We start from the raw sequence: 23,506 nt of genomic DNA, 5'->3' as shown, positions 1-23,506 counted from the left end.
AGACTTATGTAGCTTGTTTGTGCATTGACCTCTTTGACCTCTGGGAGTTGGCCAGTCCCAACGAGATGACACAGCAGCTTATCATCTATTGATTTGTCTAGTTATGCCCTTCTTCTGCTCATAAACACAAACACAGACACAAGCGCTCCGGCATTTCAATCCACTATTACAGATTTGAATTTAAAATGCATATATGATTGCGTTTGCTTATACATAAGTATATATAGTAGCAACAACAAGGTCAAGGGGTGAGTTCCCAGGAAATGCATAAACTAATAAAAATGCATGCATTGAATGCATTCTTGGATAGAAGCATCTTCCAACGGCGTAAATGTAAATCCATAATGTGCTTTAGAAAAAGCACATAATATCAAACTACTGTGTACAGACAAAAAGGATGACCTCTTCTTTTGAAAGAGCAAATGAACTCCTAAATGAGAGCTGATACCCATTGTAAGGACAGATTACTGTCGGATCTCATCGTTGCTTCACAAAAGACTCTTCCCAGACTCCCGTCGTCTCTACATCATCTAAGAATCTCTGTGTTAAAGCCATCCTACCGGGACTCGTGTTTCTAATCCTTTCCTTACATCCCGTGGCTCAGAGGCACCGACGTTGCGCATCTCTCATTGCTGTTCAGTGTGGCATATTTATTTGAAGACTGTATTCGCATTCTGAAGGCCTGCAAGAGCGAGAAACGTTGAGTTTCCAAAAGCAGTTTGTGGTTTCTGCCTCCATCTCCTTTGCGTCCCTTATATTAGTGCGCTAACCCTGTCTCAAATATGGAAAACTAGCTTTTTATCACATAAAAGTGTCTCATAAAAAGAGGAATGGTTTCAGAAAGGAAAACCACTTTGCTTTGAGATTTCAGTTCTGCTGCTCTTTTTCTTTTGTTTCGCTGTATATTTGGAGTTTCTTTCTATTCCTGTTCCTCTGTTGTTTGCGTCTCGGCGTTTCATGTTGCTTATCTGTGTCTTACAGTTTTTTAGCTTCATCGCACATGTGTTTGCTGGACAAGGAATTTTTGTTTAAAAAATCCTGACAGTTTTTTTTTCCCCTCCGCTTCTTCCTAATTTTGCTTTGTGTAGCGTATATTAAGAGGAAATGTGAGCCGAAGTTCTTGTCACATTCAGTGAACTGTAATGAATTACACAGCACAACACAACAAAGACGGCAGACAGGCAGACTGCAGCATATTTCGACCGGAAAGATCTTCACAGATTGCCTTTGTAAAGCAGTGTAAGTGTGCTGGCGGGGCATGTAACACGCTGGCCTGATGCACTCCCTCCACAGGAAACCGTTCCGTTCTTTTGATTTGATCTTTTTTAAAAGAGGGAAAATAAACACAGCTTCTAGCTTCGGCTTTGAATGCATGTGATTCAAACTTCTGTCTAGGGAAAGAAACTTTTCCAAAGCAAAATCTTTGATTCTAGCATATGAAGCGTACTTCATAATGATGCTATCATATTTAATTGGATAGTTCACCTGTAATAGACATTTCTGTAATCATTTAATCAATGTCATGTCGTTCCAAACCAGTATGACTCTATCTTCAGTGAAACACAAATAAAGCTACAGTATGTAGTGAAATGTCGGAGCTGCTCATTTCCATATAGTGAAGATCAACCAAGGTTTTAAGTGAATGGCTTTACGTTCCTCACAGAAATCTATTGTATACCTCCAGGAGACTTTTCAGCTAGATGGTGACATATGAAAGCCAGTTTCTGACTTTTATTCTCAGAATTGTGCAATATAAACTCTCAACTGCGAGTTATAAAGTCAGAAAAGCGAAACAAACTCGCAATTCTGAGAAATAAAGTCAGAATTACAAGATTAAAAACTCAATTATTTCTCAGAATTGCGAGTTTGTATCACATTCTGACTTTAGAATATGCAATTGTTTGTTATTATATTTCACAATTCTAAGAAAAAAAGTCAGACTTGCGAGATACAAACTTTTGCAAGTTTTTATCTCATAGTTTTGACTTTCTCACAATTGTGAGTTTATATCTCACAATTCTGACTTTATAACATGCAATTGCGAGTTACAATTTCAGAATTGTGAGAGAAAAAAAAGTCAGAATTGTGAAATATAACCTTGTAATTGCATAAAAATTTCGAGATACAAACTTGCATCTGTGAGAAAAAGGTCAGAATTGCGAATTTTTATCTCGTCATTTTGACTTTCTCATTTATATCTCATAATTCTATAGACTTTATAACATGCAATTGTGAGTTAAAATTTCACAAATCTGAGAAAAAAAATCCGAATTGTGAGGAAAAAAAATCTGAATTGTCAAATAGAACCTTGCAATTGCGAGAATAAAGTCAGAATTGTGAAATACAAACTCACATTTGAAAGAAAAAGATCAAAATTGCAAGCTTTTATCTCATAATTTTGACCTTCTTGCAATTGTGAGTTTATATCACACAATTCTGACTTTATAATTCTCAATTGTGAGTTTATATTTTACAGTTCTGAGAAAAAAAATCAGAATTGTGAGATATAACCTTGCAATTGCAAGAAAAAAAGTCAGAATTGCGAGATCCAAACTTGCATTTGCAAGAAAAAGACAAGAATTACAAGTTTATATCTCACAATTCGGACTTATATCTCACAAAACATGCCATTGCAAGTTTTAATTGCACAATTCTGAAAAAAAAGTCTGAATTTTAGATATAACCTTGCAATTGTGAGAAAAAAGTTAGAATTGTGAGATATAACCTTGCAATTGCGAGGGGAAAAAAAGGTCAGAATTGCAAGATACAAACTTGCATTTGCGAGCAAAAGGTCAGAATTATGAGTTTTTATATCACAATTTTGACTATTTCTCGCAATTGTGAGTTTATATCATGCAATTCTGACTTTATAACTTCCAATTGCGTGTTTTTATTTTACAATTCTCAGAAAAAAAAGTCAGAATTGCGAGATACAAACATGCATTTGCGAGAAAAATGTCAGAACTGCTACAATTTTGACTTTATTTCTCACAATTGTGAGTTTGTATTATGCAATTCTGACTTTATAACTCTCAATTGTGAGTATTTTTTTCACATTTTGTGAGATAGAAACACATTTGCGAGAAAAAAGTCAGAATTGCGAGATACAAACTCATTTGTGAGAAAAAAGTCAGAATTGCAAGCTTTTATCTTATAATTCTGACTATTTCTCTTAATTTTGAGTTTATAAAATCAATTATGAAAAAAAATCTGAATTGTGAGATAAAAAGTCGCAATAACCTTTTTTTTTATTCAGTGGTAGAAACGGGCTTCTGTACAATCCCCATTCACTGACATTGTATGGAAAGCTCAGTTTGACATGTCTGCTTTATGTATTCCATGGGAGAAAAAAAACATTTGGGTTCACATTAAATGATGAATAATTTAATCTTTAACTGGACTATTTAAATGATAGACTAATAATGAAGACAGCTTGCCTGCTAATTATTTCCGGATGAGTTTATGAACAATTTCCAAAAATGTTTGCACAAATTATTTAACATTTTGTTGTGCGGGACTGTCATCTGTCCTCTGCTGTATCACATATGCAAGCATGAATAATCACGCTTGTAAAAATAGCAAATCATAAACCAAAGCCTCATAACAGAGGTTGTAATTAAATATATAAACAACTTTCTGCAACTGTGTAAATCAGTTTGAAAACGAACGCAAATCTGAAAGTGACTTTATGTGAGTATAATTCATTTTTGTTTTGTTTTCCATGCATGGTCACCCCTCCTTTATGATATAAGGACAAGGGCAACGAGGCAGTAAAATCTTTAATGAGTGTGCTGTCCCTCTACAGCTCGTGATTAATGCTGTTTTTCAGTTTTATAGGATTCCTCTTTTGGTAGACGTTCTTAAACATCAAGATCAGTGGTAAGGATTTCCAGCTCATTATCGAATACTGATCGGTGTCTGTGTTGGTGCTAAAAAGTGCTAATGTGGTTCAAAAAACACTGAATGTGCAGTAGTCTCAAGATTAGCCTATATAATTAGGCTTTACAAAAACAGTAGTCATGTCACAAAAGTACTAATTATTCATATGATGCACACATAAAAAGATATAGTGTAAAATCATCTTGGAAAAGTTGATACTGTGTAATTTTTTAAAAGTGATTCAGTATGCAGAATTTAAAGGCGAAACCTATTTAACCTAATGTGACCTATTCCAGAATGAATCAGGATATTCAACGAGAAAAAATGTAGAATGAGACTTTATACAAAATGTGCATTCCATATCAGTCCGATTAACATTAGCGAATAGCCCATGCAGAAAATGCAAAAACATAAAGTCATTTAAGTTGCAGAGCAAGTCATTACATTTTATGAAAGTTTATAGAGACATTTTTGTTTGGAATAATGTGCAATGATTAATCAAGGATAATAAAAACTTGTGTTAAGAAGGTAATCGGGTCAATTCTGACTTCATGTAGACTTTAAATCCCAATATGGCTGAGTTTAAACTTTATAATAGCTTGGAAAGAGCAAGAGCAACCGGAACAAAAATAAAGAGATAAGAAAATTAAGAGCGAAAGTATAGGACAGTTTACAGCCCCAGGCGAGAGACTATGTGGGAGGAGACTCCTCTAATCTCAGTGAGAACTTAAAAAACATGTGAATGTAAAGGAAAAGACAGGCAAAACAACCAGCTGTTAAAATGTCACCACAGCATCAATGGATCTTTCCTCAGAGGAGCCCGAACCTATCACAGGCCTCGTCCTCTATCTGTAAAATGCATTGCTGCTAATGACAGACTGAGAGTCAGTCCCATCAGGGAGAGCAAGGAACAGTTCTAATAAGGAGGAAAAATACTGTTTAAACAGAAGTTTCAGAGGAGCAGTTGTGAAAATGTAGGTGGAAGATGTCTCCCCTTCCACTGACAGAATGAGAAAGCGGGAGAGAGATGGAACAGATAGGGAGTGGGAGGCTCGGAGAAAGAGTAGATGGCAGGGCACAGCCGCATTGATTGGCTCCAGCTCGCCCGTGGGCTCTGTCGATTGTGCCCCCTCTTAAAAGGTTGCAGTGTTATTAAAAGGTTTCCTTTATCTGTCCGTCACCCTTCTGCTCTAATGATGGTGAGCAGGAGAGGAGGAGCAGAGAGAGATGGGCCTGTCAGAGTCACTTCCTTTCTGTCTCTTTGCTCCCAGCGGTTATTCCCTCCACAGCCGTGCTAACATCCTACTGGTTTTACCGCATGTGCAATTACTGGATTATTGTTTATGATAATGACTTAAATGCATCCTAACTGTATTTGTGGTACAGTAGAACTTCATTATGATGTATTCCTGCTTTTAAAAACATGGTACATAGATGTACCTAATGGTTTAGCTGGTTGTCCAGCTGGCAAAAATCCAAACCCAGTTAAAACCGTGTAAACAGACCTACCCACCCGCCTAACAGCTTGGCCAGGCTGGGAGACCAGCTAGACCATCTGAAGAGCAGATTCTCAGCCTATTATTTTAGACTGTTTTGCTTTTTTGGAGATCCCAGGCTGACCATCTGGAAAGTTCCCCAAAACAATGTAAAATTTTGGTTGGTCAGATCAATCTAACAATGTTGGCCAGGCAGGGAAGCTAATTTTTACATGGTCTAGCTGGTTTTCAAGTTACCTAAACTACCCTAAAAGTGGTGAAACAGACCGACCTAACCAATTAGGCCAGGCTGGGAGACCACTTATACCATTTGAAGACTAGATTCATAGCCTATTGGCTTGGTCAGATTAATCTAACCAGCTTGACCAGGCAGCTAAACCTGGTCTAGCTGGTTTCCAAGAGACCAGAGGCTGACCAGAGGGCAAATGGCCCAAACAACCCTAAAAGTGGTGAAAGAGACCAACCTAACCAATTAGGCCAGGCTGGGAGACCAATTAGACCATCTGAAGACGAGATCTGCAGCCTATTAGATTGGTCAGACCAACGTAACCAGGCCAGGCAGGGAAAGGGAAGCTGATTTTTACACAGTCTAAACCTCTCCAGGGCCCCAAAACCACCTCAGACCCCAGAGGGTTAAAACCAGCAAAATAGACAAACCTAATGAGCTTTGCCAGGCAGGGAAGCTGATCTTCAGAGGGTCTAACTGGTTTAAAAAAACTCAAAAAACGTTCAAATTCCCCCCAAAAAGTGGCAAAATAGATCAGCCTAACCAGTTAGGCCAGGCTGGGAGACCAATTAGACCATCTGAAAACCAGATTTCCAGCATATTAGGTTGGTCTGTTTTGCTATTTTGCTGGTGTCTGTCTGACCAGCCAAACACCCCAAAAATGGCAAAATAGATCATCCTAACCAGTTGGGCCAGGCTGGGATACAAGTTAGATCATCTGAAGACCAGAGTCTCAACTTATTAGTTTGGTCTGTTTTGCTATTTTGCTGTAGTCTCAGTCTGACCAGCCAAACTCCCCTAAAAGTGGCAAAATAGATCAGTCTAACCAGTTAGGCCAGGCTGGGAGACAAATTAGACCATCCGAAAATCAGATTTCCAGCATATTAGGTTGGTCTGTTATGCTATTTTGCTGTAGTCTCAGTCTGACCGGCCGAACTCCCCTAAAAGTGGCAAAATAGATGATCCTAACCAGTTAGGCCATGCTGGGAGACCAGTTAGATCATCTGAAGACCAGAGTCCCAACTTATTAGGTTGATCTGTTTTGCTATTTTGCTACTGTCTAAGTCTGACCAGCCAAACTCCCCTGAAAGTGGCAAAATAGATCAGTCTAACCAGTTAGGCCAGGCTGGGAGACAAGTTAGATCATCTGAAGACCAGAGTCCCAGCTTATTAGGATGGTCTGTTTTGCTATTTTGCTGGTGTCTCAGTTTGTCCAGCCAACAAGAGCCCAAAAATACCTTTAAAACCAGCAAAATAGACCAACCTAATGATGGTTATTTTGTTTATGTTGTAATATTTTTGTGTTTTTAGGACTGCTTTGAAAATTAAATTTTACATCTTAAAGGAGAAGTTCACTTCCAGAACAAAAATTTACAGATAATTTACTCACCCCCTTGTCATCCAAGATGTTCATGTCTTTCTTTCTTCAGTTTTTGAGGAAAACATTTCAGGATTTCTCTCCATTATAGTGGATTTCTATGATACCCCTGAGATTGAACTTCCAGGGATTGAGCTTCAAAGGGCTTCCAAACAATTCCAGCCGAGGAATAAGAGTATTATTTAGCAAATCAATCGGTTATTTTCTAAAAAAAAAAAAACTAATTGACAATTTATATACTTTTTAACCTCAAATGCTCTAGCTCATGTTAACGCTGTGTATTCCGGTTCAAAACAGTTAGGGTAGGTCAAAAAACTCCCATCTCATCTTCTTCAACTTCAAAATTGTCCTACTTTTTTACAGTTTTACCTTTTTTTTTGTAAAGGGCGTTCAATCTTCTTTGTGTGTTCACTTTGTAAACACTGGGTCAGTACTTCAGCAGCAATGTGGGATGATTTTGAAGTTGGAGGAGAAAATAAGATTGGAGTTTTTTGACGTACCCTGACGGTCTTAAACCAGAATACACATAGATGATGCAAAGCTATACAAGACAAGCATTTGAGGATTAAAAGTATATAAATTGTCATTTTTTTTTAAGAAAATAACCAATCGTTTCACTAGATAAGACCCTTCTTCATCAGCTGGGATTTAGAGCCCTTTGAAGCTTCATTTAAACTGCATTTTGGAAGTTTAAACTCAGGGGCACCATAGAAGTCCATTATATGAAGAGAAATCCTGAAATGTTTTTCTCTAAAAATATATTTTCTTCACGACTGAAGAAAGAAAGACATGAACATCTTGGATGTGAAGGGGTGAGGAAATTATCTGTATATGTTTGTTCTGGAAGTAAACTTCTCCTTCAAGGGGTTATCCTTTCAAAAAAAATAAATTCAATTTAATGATCTTGGCCAGGCAGTAGAGCTGATCTTCAGATGGTCTAGCTGGTTTCCAGAAGACCAGTTGCTGACAAACAGACAAATGGCCTAAAACTCCCCTAAAGCTGGGAAAATGGACCAGCCTAGCCAGTTTGTCCAGGCTAGGGGACCAAAATCTCTTTATGTTGATTTAAACTTTCTTTTTTTCACAAGGTTAATTCAGGGTAAATTAATATGAAGTATTAACTTTTCTCTCTCGCTTTTTCTCTCTGTCTGCATTTTTCTTCTCACCCCCTCACCTTATACTTCCAAACAAACTCTAAACAAACACCAGCCTCTCGACTAGTTATCAGTATGCTCTGAAATGTTTATAAAATGAAATGATGTGCCAAATGAATATGCTCACCAGGGGAAAAAACATCCCGAGGTAAATACTCATAATCAGAAACAGGTGTCTCGCAACAAGCAGGTGTTTGTGTTTGTTAGAGAGAGTTTGAGCAGTACAGAGACTTTAATCCTGTGTTCTGATGGAGGGTGCCAGACTTGCTCTAGTATCCAGCTGTGCTCGTTGACCCTTGGCCACTCAAATCGTGTCCGATCAACACGGAGCACTTGCAAGCTAGAAACAGTTTGGGAGGTCACCTTTTGCGAGCAGAACTTTCATCCTTCGTTTCGACTCTTTCCAAGTGTGAGCTCGTTCTCAAATAAGTCATTGGAGGACAACATAGAGCACTGATCCAGTCAATGACCTGAACACTGCTCCACTGAGTCCAAACATAGCCATCGACCTGCTCCCGCAAAGTGCGCCAAATCACCGACCCAGAACACTACAGTCGGTATTGGCAAAGTCAATGGGATTCACCAGCTCTGACCGTTAATGTGGTCAATGAGCCAGTCTTCCACTAAATACAGATTTTGCTTTAAGATGGCTGTTCCAGAACACAGGACATGGGAAAGACAGAGGACAGGGGACAGGCATCCGAATGCAGAGCGGCAATCTGGGATTTCACACATGAAGGATCCCACACCTGGTCTGTAGAGAACTCTCAGGCCATTGAGCTCGCTACATTGAGTTTTGTCCTGAGTTGACTCAGATATAGCTCTGACCTCAACTTGACACGCCAGCAAAAACCAACTGCCTGAGGGGTCTGCCTGTCATTTCCCATTCAAAGACTCATGTATCCTATCATAATTGATTCAGTTTGCATCCTTTCATGCAAGCGCAGAGGATATAGCACGCAAGTATGGGGGTCAAAGTGTAAACTTGGGTTTGAGTTCACATTCAATTTGCAGCTGCTAATCGTAATTCTGTTGATCCGGATATTGTTATAACTGAATAGCACTTGCTCATGAACTTTTGGTTCGCAATGGATTAGTTCATTTGTTTATTGCAAAATTTTCAAAAGCAGCACCAAAAGCAGTCAAAATGATGATGTGTTGCAGCCGCAGTCCTCTTTAGTGGAATATGGAAGGTGCAGAGCAGAACTGAAGTTGATAGCTGAAAATATTAGGCGTGCATTTCTCATTCAAACACACCTCACCAGAAACACGGCATGTTGCAATCTGTGAAGAGGTAGGCAAGAGCCAACGAGCGTTTGATTTTCCTACCGTAAAACCTGTCATTTCTTGAAGCAGCAACATTTAAATTTAACTAGCGCATCTGTGTGGGTTTTGATGCTTACGGTCGCTGCTAAAGATAAAGATGCAGATCGTTTAATAAAGGATTGAGTTTGGGACTGTTCCTCGCAAACGTATGGATTCTAAACATTTCGATTACAACACACAAATAAAATTAATTATTTTTGTAATTATGTTGTGTTTTTGGTGTATTTTATGGTTCTTTTTTCAGTCACAGCATGTCTGAGAAAACCTTTTGTGTCCCATCGCAAACAAAGTACTGTAAATATTATTAGAGCCCGAGCCCAGAATGGGCGAAGGATTCTTATTTTCCTCTTTTTTTTTTTTTTTTCAACCTTCCGGGCACTTTTGGGGGCCTTAACATACTCAAAAACTCTTGAAAATTTGCACACACGTTGGAATCTGCGGCCATCAGGACGCCACAGAGGCTGGGACCCGGGCGTGGTACAGGGCCTCTACAGCGCCCCCTGGAACACAGTCAGAAAACTTGATGTACTGCGCACACATACTTGCACATATTCATATGAAACTCGGTACACATATAGATCTCACTGAGCCAAACAACTTTTGTACTCTATGTCATAGGCTCCACCCAACAGGAAGTGAGATATTTAGGGCTGAGTAAAAAGCGCATGCTCTGGAATTTGATGTACTCCTCCCAGGATTTCCATGGGATTGTCACCAAACTCGGTCAGCATGATCTCAAGACATTGGGGATGCAAAATTGCGAGGGGATTTTTGATATCTCGAACGGTTTGGCTGTGGCAAGGCGACAAAGTTATGGCGAGAAATGAGAAACAGGAAGTGTCTAATAACTGTTGCACACATTGCCTGATTCTGATGAAACTTCACCAGTTTGTTCGTTGTATGATGCCGATTACAAAAACGTGACTATTACGTGTCAAAGTTATAGCGCCACCAACTGGCAGCAGGAAGTGTGTCATTTTCAAAATGCTTTGAAATCAGCCTCTTAATTTTACTCGATTTTCTTCAAACTTCATCAAAATAATGTAAAAACACGGCCGATGAGAATATGTAAAGAGATATGTAAAATTAGGTTCCTGTCTTATCGAGGCAGATAATATGCTTAGAATTTCATGAAACTCAACACACACATCAATATTAATGATAGTTAGACACTGGCGAAAGGCCATAAATGGGTGTGGAGCAGGCACTCTATAGCGCCATCTTTTGACAAAAGTTGGGGGGTTAGTTTTTCCTACAGTCACAAAACTCTGTACATATATTGTTCTCATCAATCTGGACAACTTTCTAATTTAAACTCATTAGCTCAGACCAACAGGAAGCCAGCTATTTTGATTTGAATGTGAATTTTTGGAAAAATCAGGCTGTAAACAAATTCATACTCCTTCTAAGAAGAACAAGCTGCTCACACTAAACTTTTTTAACATGAAGAGAAGATTCTGAAGATGCTAAATTGCGAGCGGATTTGGGATATCTTGAACGGTGTTGACGTGGTGATTTTTTAAAGATATAGTAAAAAAGATAAGCGTAATTTTTTTATATCTTTAAAGTGCAGCATCCAAACTCTTTAAAACTGTTTTCACACAGAGATCTAATCATTCTGAGCAAGTGCTGCTAATATCATAATTATACAAGCTTCTATGAATTAAAGAAAATTAAAAAAAAGAAATCAGAAACCTGCTCTCACTCTGCCTGACTGTGTTGAGTCACTACAGAGTGACTGAAGAGTGACTGAAGGGGGGAGGGGTGAAAGGGAGAGAGGGAGAGAGAGTGAAACTTGCTGTTTTGCAATAGACAATCTTTGAGGAAGAAATGCACATTGATGTAGTGTAATCGACATAAATATGTCTGATCTTTGAGAGTCTGATATTTTGAGAAAATATAAAGGGTCACTAAGTCTTTCATTGTTTGTATTTTGCAGTTGTTGTATTTTTATTTATTTTTTACTGAACTGTACCATGAACTTGTCCTATTCAGTCACATAGCAAAAGATTAAGAAAAATACAACTTTTTAGCATGAGCGATTTATCTTCATTGATAGACATTTATTTTCATAGTGTTATTTATTGAATATAAAATTTAAATTAACAATTTCAAGACAAACTTTGACAACAAAACAAACTTTGCTGTTATCTGTTCTTAAAATTGTACCATTTTAAAATGAGTTATATACAGTATATATATATATATATATATATATATCGCCCCATTACAATACTCAACTTGATTTTTAAAGATATTTTGAAAGAATGAAGCATTTATAGAGCACTTTATTGTGTATTGCTGTACACCCACATGAACTGTGTTCATGTTCATGTTAATTCACAGTACATAAACTAATGTTAAAATATACTAATTTACCTTTAAACAATATATGAATACTTTTTTTAGGTTAATATTAATTAACATTAATAAATGCTATTTAATTATTGTTCATGTTAACTAATATAGTTAATATTAACAAATGTAACTGGATGGCAAAATTTTATATATTGTGTGTATGTGTCTGTGTGTTGATTTTAAAGTTTAACCCTTTCAATTCTGTAAACTTTAAATCCAAACTGGCAGAGGTTTACTGTGAATGCATGTGCCAACTGGGCACAGTTTTCCTAATTGATTCTTAGTTATGTAGCGCTTAAGAGTGATGTCTTATAACAGGAGTCACCAGCAAAGCAATATCCACACACAAATTGTACAGATAGGTAACGATGACATTTAAGCAGAAATGGTGGACGTAATGCAAGCAATAATAACGTTTTGTTATCATCATGAATTACATGTTCTTATCATCATCATCAGAATATAGGGAAAATATAGCATATTGGTTCACAGTTGGCATTATCTGAAGTCCTTGCAGGGGGTTAGGTTTATAGCAAACTCCTCCTAGAGATTTAATTAAATCAACATTATATTTGGTCAGTCTGATCTAGAGGCCTTAGAGATGTTAAATTGCGAAGATCTTGAGTTTTCGGTAAAGGGCGTGTCCGTGGCGGCCTGACAAAGTTTGTTGTTTCGCCATGGACATAGAAGTTGTTATAACTCAGCCATAAAATGCCCGATCTGCCTCAAACTTCACAGGTTTGGTAAGAGTCCTGGCCTGAAGACACCTAAAGGCCAATATTCAGATATTATCATAGCGCCACCTGTTGGCAGCAGGATATATCATATCTTTCACTAACTCAAACATACCAAGGTCAATCTGCATCAAACTTCATATGTTTGATAATAGTGCTGGCCTGAACACATACATGCCAATAATCAGTTATAGGCATAGCGCCACCAGCTGGCAGCGGCAAGTTTGGCACATTTAAATGACTTATGACATATTTCTCCTATATTTACTGTATTAAAAGCATACTGCCCACCGTTTGTTGTTTTCCTAAAGCCACCGGTCGGCGGTGAGCCCGGGTGCGAGGGCCCATTCATCGCTGCTTGCAGCTTTAATTATTAATGTTATTTATTTTAAACCTGTGGTATTGTTCATTTGGGAGTCACACTTGTATTGTTCGTGGTCAAAAGTGACCAAACACCAGAAATTGAACTTTTTTTTTTATTTTCAGTAAAATCAGTGTAAAATATTTGTGTACCATAATATTTTTATTTTGTATTTTGAGAGAATTTCATGGTACTAATTAATATTTATGCAATAATTACGATCATTTTTTTTCCAGCTGTCTGTTTTGCACTCTTAATATTTTAGAGTGTTACCCCTTCATTGCTTCACTCTTTTTCTGCATCGTGAATGATTTGTGGATTGTACATACAAAAAATTCTCTGTATTTTTGCGTATTTCCCATTCATTTCCAATGGCGGTCATTTGGCGGGATCAATACAAGTGTGACAGGTTTTTTTACATTCATTTAGCTTTTTTGAATCAAGTCCACTTTTTTTGTTTTGTTTTGTGTGGTCACATAGTGACTGCTATATATGTCACTGAGTTTCGTACCATTCCGATGAAGTAGCGATTTAAAAAAAAAAAAAAAAAGTTTTTTTTCTGGTCTAAAATGACCAAACAATACACACAGAAAAATAGATGTTTAAAATTTTACCTTTTAGGGGTACAACAGCTTGTCGCAGGAGCAGATGTCGGATGATTTTGAAGTTTTTCGCCCCCTACCTTTCACCCTGACATTTTCCAAAGTGATTAGGTAATGCATGAGTAAAAAGAGTTCAAAAGTATATTAAAAAGTATAAAAATGTAATATTAAAAAAAAAATGACTGATTGTTTTGCTAGACAAGACCCTTATTCCTCGGCTGGGATCATGTTGAGCCCTTTAAAACTGCAATATGGACCTTCAACCCATTGATCCCTTATAAGTCCCCTACACTGTGAAATCCCTCAATGTTTTCCTCCAAAAAAACCTTCTTTTCGACTGAAGAAAGAAGGACATGAACCTCTTGGACGACGTGTGCGAGTAAATGTCATGATTTTTTTATTTTGGGAGTGAACTAATCCTTATTCATTCATCAAAGGTCCTGAAGGAAGTTCGGGATGAAGACTGGGATTTAGAGAACATTGTTCACACCCTGACCAACAGAAGGAGAGGTGAAGCATCTATCACCTATGCTGAGAGCCATGACCAGGTTAGTAATTTGTCAATTTGAGGCCTTCTAGAACCTCAGCCAGCTTCACCATAAAGACAATGATGGTCGGTTTTGCCGGTCACCATTCACAAACAACTTGATGTTTTATTCTCATTATATAAGGTCACACATGCTCAAATCTCTATGTTTGTTGATAGGCGTTGGTTGGGGACAAGTCGCTGGCGTTTTGGCTGATGGACAAGGAGATGTACACCAACATGAGCGCTCTTAATGCAATGACGCCTGTTATAGACCGTGGCATCCAGCTGCATAAACTCATCCGTCTCCTCACTCACAGTCTAGGAGGGGAGGGCTACCTCAACTTCATGGGTGAGTCTCCTTGGAAACCAGTTTTGCTGGATGCTTGGTGCTTTGCTTCCAATGAAGAGCGATTGTTGGCATTCTTGGGAGACGTAAACTAGTTTTGAAGTTGTAAGGTATAATGAATCTAAGGATCTGGTTGTTTTTTTTGGAATGGATTTCAAATGGTTAGTTCTCAATATTGGTGTGGTTGTGATTGGCATTACAGTTAAAACGTAGATGTCTATAAAATCACTGACAAGTGGCCAAAAAGAAAGCAAAGTAAGTGTGAACACACATGGCAACACAGGAAAAGAAACTACTCTGAGTCGTGCCGGGCCTGAGGCGGTAAAAGATTGCTGTCTGGATGAGTAAAGATGTCTTTCATTACATGCGCACTCCTCCTCTATCAAACGCATAAAAGCATTTCACTTTGTCTGCTCATCCATGTCTGTGCGACAGTACTGAAAACAGTAATATGTCCAAAGGTCACCATCTTTGTATCTCTCCATCTGCAAATAGTAAGTAAAGGCACTAGTAAGGTATAATTGCACACAAAGGCGAGTGGCGGAGCACATTCACTGAGGGAATAAAATGGAAAGTATGCCTGAGACTTGAAACAGTCAAGGCCAGACGGCAAACAGCAGCGCCATCAGATCGATGGCAAGGCAGTCGTTTAGTCCGTGTTGAGCGAGAACAAATTGTTCGAGCAAAAGAATCAATCTGACATGTCAAGCCTAAAGCTCCTCATCCTAGAAAAATTCCTCTTAACTCAAAGCGAGAGAAAGGCCAGCACTGGGGAAAAAAAACATTTGGTGAACATGAAAAAGGACATACCTGCATTTCAAGAGGAAACTGTGTGCAGAACATCAAAACTTTGCTCCTTTTTGGAAGGCCCACAGATTTGTGTGCTCACTGTGTTATATATATTGTTCACTGTTGATATATTTTATTGTTATAGTTCAACTTCATGTTGATGTTTCTTTTTATTATTTATAGAAGCCTTTTAATTTATTATTTATGGAAGCCTGAGTAAAAACTTTTTCAACTTAATATCTATATTTATATTATTTTAAATTTTACCTACAGGTGTTTTTTAGGCAGAACAGGCTTCTGTAATTATTATTATTATTATTATTATTATTATTATTATTATTATTATTATTATTATTTGTTTTTGTTTTTTGTTTTTTTTGTCTTGTTTTTATTTCATTTAATAAAATAAAATAAAATCTCAGGCTGAAATTCTTTATTTAACTAAATTTCTATATAGAAGCAAGTCTGGAAATCTTACAAAAAAGCTATTCAACATTGAAAAAATGTTATTGTTTAACGTCATATCTATCTGTCTGTATTTATATTATTTTAAACTTTACCTACAGTTAATTTTTTAGGCAAAAACAGGCTTCTGTAAATATTATTATTATTATTATTATTATTATTATTATTATTATTATTATTATTATTATTATTAATTTATTTTGGTCTTTTTTCCAAAAAGAAATAAATAAAATTAAATAAAATTTCTCAGGGTGAAATTCTATATAGCAGCAAGCCTGGAATATTGATATGTTTTATTGTTTTTAGAAGCCTTTTTTATTATTTATGGAAGCCTGAGTAAAACGTTTTTCATAATTGTGACTTTATATCTTTATTTATATTATTTTAAACTTTACCTACAGTTGATTTTTGTCAGTAACAGGCTTCAGTAAATATTATTTATTATTATTTATGTATTATTTTATTTATTATTGTTGTTGTTTTTGTTTATTTGTCTTGTTTTTCAGTTTTGGTCTTTTTTCCGGAAATATTTAAAAATATATATATATTTTTTTTTTTATTTGTGTGTGTGTGTGTGAATTTAATTTAATTTAATTTAATTTAATTTAATTTAATTTAATTTAATTTAATTTAATTTAATTTAATTTAATTTAATTTAATTTAATTTAATTTAATTTAATTTAATAGGGTGAATTTTTAACTAAGTTTCTGTATAGCAATAAGCCTGGAAATCTTACAAAAAAGCTACAATAAAACTTTATTTTGTAAATATTATAATTATTCTTTATTTATTTATTTAGGTATTTATTTATTTATTTATTTATGAAAAAATTAAATAAATACAATTTGTCAGGGTGAAATTCTTTATTTAACTAAATGGCTATGTAGGAGCAAGCCTGGAAATCTTACAAAAAAAGCTATTGAACATTTCCACCCATATTGTGCAGGATAAAGATACAGTTCCGTAAACGCAGGATGGCCTTTTGTGGGCATGTTGTAACACTATTTGTATTTGTCATAATGAAAACTACCAAACAGCTTAATATAGGCTTTTCAGAAAAACCACAACTACTAAAATTTAACTGTGACAATGCAATGTCATTTCTAGTGATTAGATGTGGAGCAAAATGGTCTTTTTTTACTAACTAAATTATGAACTAACATTGAGAAGCACTTGGTGGAACAGAGCGAGTTTGTCCTGGCTGTTCAGGTGAAAGACTAGACTGCACTCCTTCTCAAATCAATGCTCAGTTTTGCTCAAATCCATCCACACAAACACATCGATCTCTCTCCCCGCTAACGCTGTTAATTAGCATGCTGCGGCTACATCATCTCCTACACCAGCCGACACGCAAACGCAGCCCGTTTCAGAGGCCGCTGTTTGAACTGCGAGAGCTGCTTCAGGCTTGGCAGATTAACATCCGCTGGTTCATGAGATGGTTGTGGTGCACGTCCATTCCTCTCTGCCCTCTTTCTCTCCGGATCATTGTGCTATTGGACATTGATGTTAGCAGTGTTCCTCCTCTGATTAGTAGTTCTCTCTCATTGACTTTGGCTCCTCTCTGAGGGAACTAGAGAACTGATCAAAAATCGTTACGCCTGTCTGCCTCTGCTGTTTGTTATTACAACCATCGTTGCAGGTCGCTGTTATTTAGGCTGTTCATGTACATTGAGGGGCTAAATTGGGATTTTGAAGGTGGGAGAACAGATCTGCTGGTGATCCTTGTGCCCTACCTCATAGATAGATAGTGTGGCTATATATTGATTTCTTAATTTGAATCGATTCTTATTTTTACGAAATTATACAGATTCTGAAATCCCAAGAATCGATTAGTCTAGCCTGTTTTCATTCAATGAACAGAACATTATAGCCCACATCCCATCCAATAAATCGCAATAAACTTTGTGCTTTGTTACTTTTAATATGAAACAAAGTAATTTGGATTACTATATAGACTGCCAAAATTTATAACAAATCGAGGAGGAGAGTGCAAAAAAGTGAACTTCTCCTTTAACAGTGCAATCCATTCTGTTGTTTACATCGGAGTATCGCCAATATGGCCGTGGATCCAGGTAACTGACCAAATCGTGACACAAGTGCAAACCCTCTATAAGATTGTAAACAATATGTCATGTAACATCACATTTACCTCAGAAAAAACATATTCTTGACCATGAACTCTGAAGAGGAGCATTTTGCTAAATATATGCACCATATAATATATATATATTAGTGGTGGGCATAGATTAATTTTTTTAATCTAGATTAATCTCACTGTAATCTTGGAATTAATCTAGATTAAAATGGCTAATTTGAATTCTGCCGAAGGCATTCAGAATATGTGTGCTACCCAAATAATGACTAAAATTAAGTCTTTGAGAACGGGTTTCTCAAGCCAGGTGGCGCATTAGACCAGGGGCTCATCTCCTGTTTCCAAAATGCATCACAAACTGCTTGACAATTGCATTTACAGCACAATTATTAACTATACCAACTTTTCCTACACTGCATGTACTTCTGCGTAAAAGGCTGCACGACGTGCGCCTTGCAGTTAAATACACAGATGTGCACGGGCGTGGATATCTGCGTGCATAGTTAAACTGCGTTGCTTTTAGGAGCGTCAATTCAGTTGTTGCATATAGTTTACGTGCCCCAGTAAAAAGGGTCTAGCAACGCCCCTGCCCTGAAGCAAACCCGGCGGCTTCATAGCTGCATCCATGTTAGCACGTCTCGTTTGATGCGGTAATTTCACAGTAGGCGTACACACAGGTTCGAAGGCTCGTTCTCGCAATTCGGCTAGGTATACATCCGCGCTAAAATATCAAGGTGAAAGTCATCATAGCTTGTGTAGTATAGACCCAGCTCCCATCCCAACTTTGAGAATAGATTAACGGCGATATTTTTTTATCGCCCGATAAGAGTCTCACGTTAATGCAGCACGTTAACGCCCACCACTAATATATATATATATATATATATATATATATATATATATATTATAATTAACGATTAATTTTGGTTTAAATAAATCCATCAAGTTTTTATGACAGCTACCATTTAAATAATAATTCAAAAAACGAATTGGAGTAGAAATACAGGCTAATTATGTAATTCTAACTTTATTATTATAAAGACTTCATTGTGTAATTTAAGTGTTTGTATATAAATCAGTTCATTTTAACCTTCGGTGTTATAGTAATGTAGTACCAACTGACTCTCCTGTATATTTTACCGCATTAGTTGAATGATTTTTTTTTTTTCTTAAGAAAATTTTGCATTTACTGTAGCTGATATATACAGTCAAGCCTGAAAAAACAGCAAGTTTTTTTTTATTATTAGAAATGACAGAGACATCTCCCAGAAGATAAGAAGATGATGTACATGAGGCATCATTGTGGAAAAAATTATTACTCATCTTTTACTTAGATTTGAGCAAAAAGTGGCATGTCCAAAATTATTCATACCCTTCTCAATAAGAAAAAGAAATAGAAAAGCCTTTATTGGCTATTACAGCAATCAAACGCTTCCTATAATTGCTGACCAGCTTTTTGCATGTCTCCACTGGTATTTTTGCCCATTCATCTTTAGCGATGAGCTCCAACTCTTTCAGGTTGGAGGGTCTCCTTGCCATCACCCTGATCTTTAGCTCCCTCCACAGATTCTCAGTTGGATTTAAGTCAGGACTCTGGCTGGGCCACAGCAAAACATGTTTTTGTCTGCTAAGCATTTCTTCACCACTTTTGCTGTTGTTGTCCTGCTGAAATGTCCACTGGTGCCCAAGGCCAAGTTTCTCTGAAGACTGCCTGATGTTGTTGTTGTTGTTGTTGAGAATTTTGATGTATTGCTCCTTTTCCATGGTGCCGTTTACTGTGATTAGGTTCCCTGGTCCACCGGCTGAAAAAAACCCCAAAACATTAGGTTCCCACCACCATGTTTGACAGTGGGGATGGTATTCTTAGGGTTGAAGGCTTTTCCTTTTTTATGCCAAATGAAGGCTACATCATTGTGGCCAAACAATTCAATTTTGTTTCATCTGACCATAAAAATCATGATTTTTTTTTCAAAGATAGATGATAGATAGATAGATAGATAGATAGATAGATAGATAGATAGATAGATAGATAGATAGATGATAGATAGATAGATAGATAGATAGATAGATAGATAGATAGATAGATAGATAGATAGATAGATAGATAGATAGATAGATAGATAGATAGATGTTTTAGAACATAGAGTACAAACACACTACAAGAGTCTTAACTGACTCTCTTTGTTTGTCCCAACATGCCAGCAGAGTAAATAATCCACCAATTTAAACCCGCTATCTGCCACATCCAAGGAATCCGGGTTAGCGTGGGAGAAATAAAAAAAAGGTCTGAAAGTTTCAATAAAAAGGAGGTTAAATAAAAACAAGAACAAATCAGCCTGTCACTGGAGTATGTGGAAGTGGAAGCGGGAAAACACCAGTCCTGATTAATAGAAATTTCAGCGGGAGATCAGAGAAGCATTAGCCTGACAGCGCGGAGGCTGCCAGACAAGGCCTGAGAAGCACACAGGAAGGCGATGTGCCTGAAGAGGCTTTAATTGAATTTGAAAGGGGTGCCATTTTCTTCGTGCAGGGAAAGAGTTTCGTTTGTGGGCGGGAAGCGTTGGTCTGTATTTATTTACTCTCTGTTTTAAGTACCTCTTCAGTCTTTTTCAATGGAAGAGGGAAGGTTGTGAACTCAGAAACGGGGAACACAACATACTATTCCGCTCTTATGTTTGTTTCCATTTTGTTCCTGAATATCTCTTGTGAGCTTGTCTGCTCCAGAAGTTGTCCATTTGTTTACAAAACATTACGTTCTGTCCCTGCTGGTTCACTAGGAAGTACTTTTGCGGTTGGAACACAGAGTTCGATTTGATAAAAACAACCTTTGGGAAACCCAATTTAGGAGCCTTTATTTTCTATGTATCTAAATGTGACTAAACTCCAAAACAAGCTGGATAATTCCATGCCAAATGAACCAAATGTCGCCAATAAATAGTGATAAAAGCCAAAGTATTAAAGGAATCATTAATTACTCAACCCTTATGTTGTTCAAAAACTGTAAGACCTTCGTTCGTCTTTGGAACACAATTTAAGATATTTTTATATCTTAAACCCTGCATAGACAGCAATGCAACTACCGTGTTCAAAGCCCAGAAAATTAGTAAGGACATTGTTAAAATAGTCCATGTGACATCAGTGGTTCAACCTTAATATTAATAAAGCTATGAGAATACTTTTTGTGTCCAAAGCACAAAAAAATAACGACTTTATTTAACAATTTCTTCTCTACTTTGTCAGTCGTGTGATCCAGAAAGTGTCCAAACAGATGTGTCCTTGTGAAATATGTGGCTTAAGAAGTGTGCTTTGCAGTTGTTCCTTTCCTAAATGCCATTTGTGTGATATTTTGTTATCTCCTGCAGTGACATTTGTGCTTTTTAAGGGTGGCTTAAGTACCCAAATACATTGCATAGAGCTGGTGTATGTGTGTGTTATTAGATTGGTGGTGAAGTAAAGGCATATGTTTGCTCCTACTGGAATAGAAAGAAAGTTGTTCCTCCCATTAAACAGACTCCTACTCCCCCTAATTAAGACAGGAAGAGGCAGACAGCAGGCAAAATTGCACACCAAACAAAAGCAGCCAGACACACAAACTATCTGTTTAAAAGCATCCTGCTAGAGTTGGCTCCTGGTTATTAAGACAGAAGTTTCAAGTGTTATTTTGGCAGAAGACTTACCCAGCATTCTTAAGAGAAACCGCAAGGTCATGGCCTTTGTAATGCAAAAGAGTTTGATCTTACTGTTTTGTTTTCTCAATGCGCCTCTTGTGACTGTGAAAGATAATGTACATAATGTACAAAAAGTATGTTTTTGTGTGTATAAGCATATTTGTGTATAAAGGCATGAAATTTGCATATTCTGTGGCACTTGCCAAGGCAAATACTGTTATTGCTTTTACTTAGAGATTTGGACTTTAGTGCGTAATTTGTCCCAAGTCGTATCTCAAATGTTTTTATTTATTACATTTCTAACTTAGGATCTTTGCTACCAGAGATGATAAAAATTGCAATAAAGAAGAAGTGGTCCAGGGTTAACTCTTTTGAACTATGACGTGAATAGGGCAATACACTCTAAAAAAAAAAAAAAAAAAAAAAAAAAAATTTTTTTATTATTATTATTTTTATTTTATTTTTTACCCAAATGCTGGCTTCAGCCTGGTGGGTCATTTTATTGGGTTGTTTTTAATATTTTTACCCAGTAGCTGGATAGTTTGTCTGCACTCTAAAAAAAATGCTGGGTTATTTATTTATTATTTTATTTATTTATTTCACCCAAATGCTGCACTGTAAACAAAATCTGTAGAAATTACAGTATTACTGGCAGCTGGTTGCCAGTAACTTACTGTAGATTTAAATTTATGCTATTTACTGGCAACAGTTTGTTCAAAGTTAATTGAACATTAAACATTAACATGTCTTTATCTTTACAGAATAAAACTAAAATAACAGCCTCATGCAAAGCATTCTGGGAACCAAAATCTGAAGGAAAAAAACAGAAAAAGGTTGATGAAGGTTTCTGGTTCCCAGAATGCTTTGCAGTAGGTTGTTATTTTATAGTTTTGTTCTGTAAAGACAAAGACTTGTTAATGTTTAATGTTCATTTAACTTTGAACAAACTGTTGCCAGTAAATAACATAAATTAAAAATCTACAGTAAGTTACTGGCAACCAGCTGCAGAACTACAGCAAATTTTTTACAGTGTGAGTTCAGCCTGGTGGGTCATTTTATTGGGTTGTTTTTAATATTTTTACCCAGGTTCTTATTTTTATTTTTTTTTATTTAGCAATATTTTGGAGAAAAGCAGTTATGGAGAACGGTTGAATTCACCAAAATTAAAATGTTACTTTTAAATGTTATATTTTTTTATTTCTAAACTGCTTTTTAAACTAGTTTAATGGTATGTCATATTGTAAACTATGCTGTATACACCCAAATAAATTCAATTTGTCATATATTTTTGTCTTTTAAACAATAATTGTTAACGTAATTTTTAAACAACAGCTGACTTAAATAAAACACCCCAGCATATTGGGTAAAAACATTTTACCCAACCAGCTGGGTCAAAATAACCCAGCATGTGTTCTGTCCAATATTTACCCAGTGCTGGGTTGCCAAATAACCCAAGTTGGCTTGTTTTTAACCCAGAATTTTTTTTAAGTGTATGAAGTCTGTTTTATTTTTTCCAAAATTTGGTTTTATTCTTTTTTTTTTAATTCTTTTTTTTTTTTCTGTTTTAATTTTTACAGAATTATTTTTTTAAGTTTATTAAAAGTTTAACAAAAAATACATTTGACATTTTTTTTTCTCAAATTCAGGTTTATTTTTACCTAATTATGTGCTTTCCATTAATTGTTTTGGGTTCCATTTGAATAGTTTCATTAAATTGTAATAATCAAAAGCATGTCTAATTAATTGATTTTTGAAATTATTTTTTTATTTTTATTTATTTATAGAAATACTGTGTTGTGTTACATATTTTTATGGTAAATCAATTCCGGTAAATAATCTTTAAAAGAATAAATGTTTTCCTAAGTAGTAGTACTTTGCATTGCATTAAGTAATATATTTCTGTCACAATTTCTTCAAGTTAACCCAAACTTTAATTTTGACAGGTAGGTTTGTATACGATAGTTTTTCTCAAAAGAAACAGTAAAATGCTGCACAAAGTGGTTCTAGAGGTTGTTTATGTGTTCATGTACACTATGAGCGCCACACGTGCTTTAGTATGTGTGTAGTAAACGAAAGCGCCATTCATTCACACAGACATGCAG

General features: G+C 36.3%; 1 protein-coding gene across 1 annotated transcript in view; it reads left to right on the top strand.

The window, feature by feature from the left end:
* Positions 1-23,506, top strand: part of gbe1a (glucan (1,4-alpha-), branching enzyme 1a) — a 208,918-nt gene that overhangs the window by 137,652 nt on the left and 47,760 nt on the right. Inside the window, exons 11-12 of the mRNA XM_073829881.1 lie at positions 13,952-14,062; positions 14,221-14,392. Coding sequence (XP_073685982.1) covers positions 13,952-14,062; positions 14,221-14,392 — 283 coding nt within the window. The remainder of the gene's footprint in view (positions 1-13,951; positions 14,063-14,220; positions 14,393-23,506) is intronic.

The sequence above is a fragment of the Garra rufa genome, chromosome 23, assembly GCF_049309525.1.
Source record: "Garra rufa chromosome 23, GarRuf1.0, whole genome shotgun sequence".
Classification (NCBI taxonomy): Eukaryota; Metazoa; Chordata; class Actinopteri; order Cypriniformes; family Cyprinidae; genus Garra; species Garra rufa.
The sequence above is the reverse complement of the archived record's forward strand: the minus strand, read 5'-3'. Positions and strand labels throughout refer to the sequence as shown.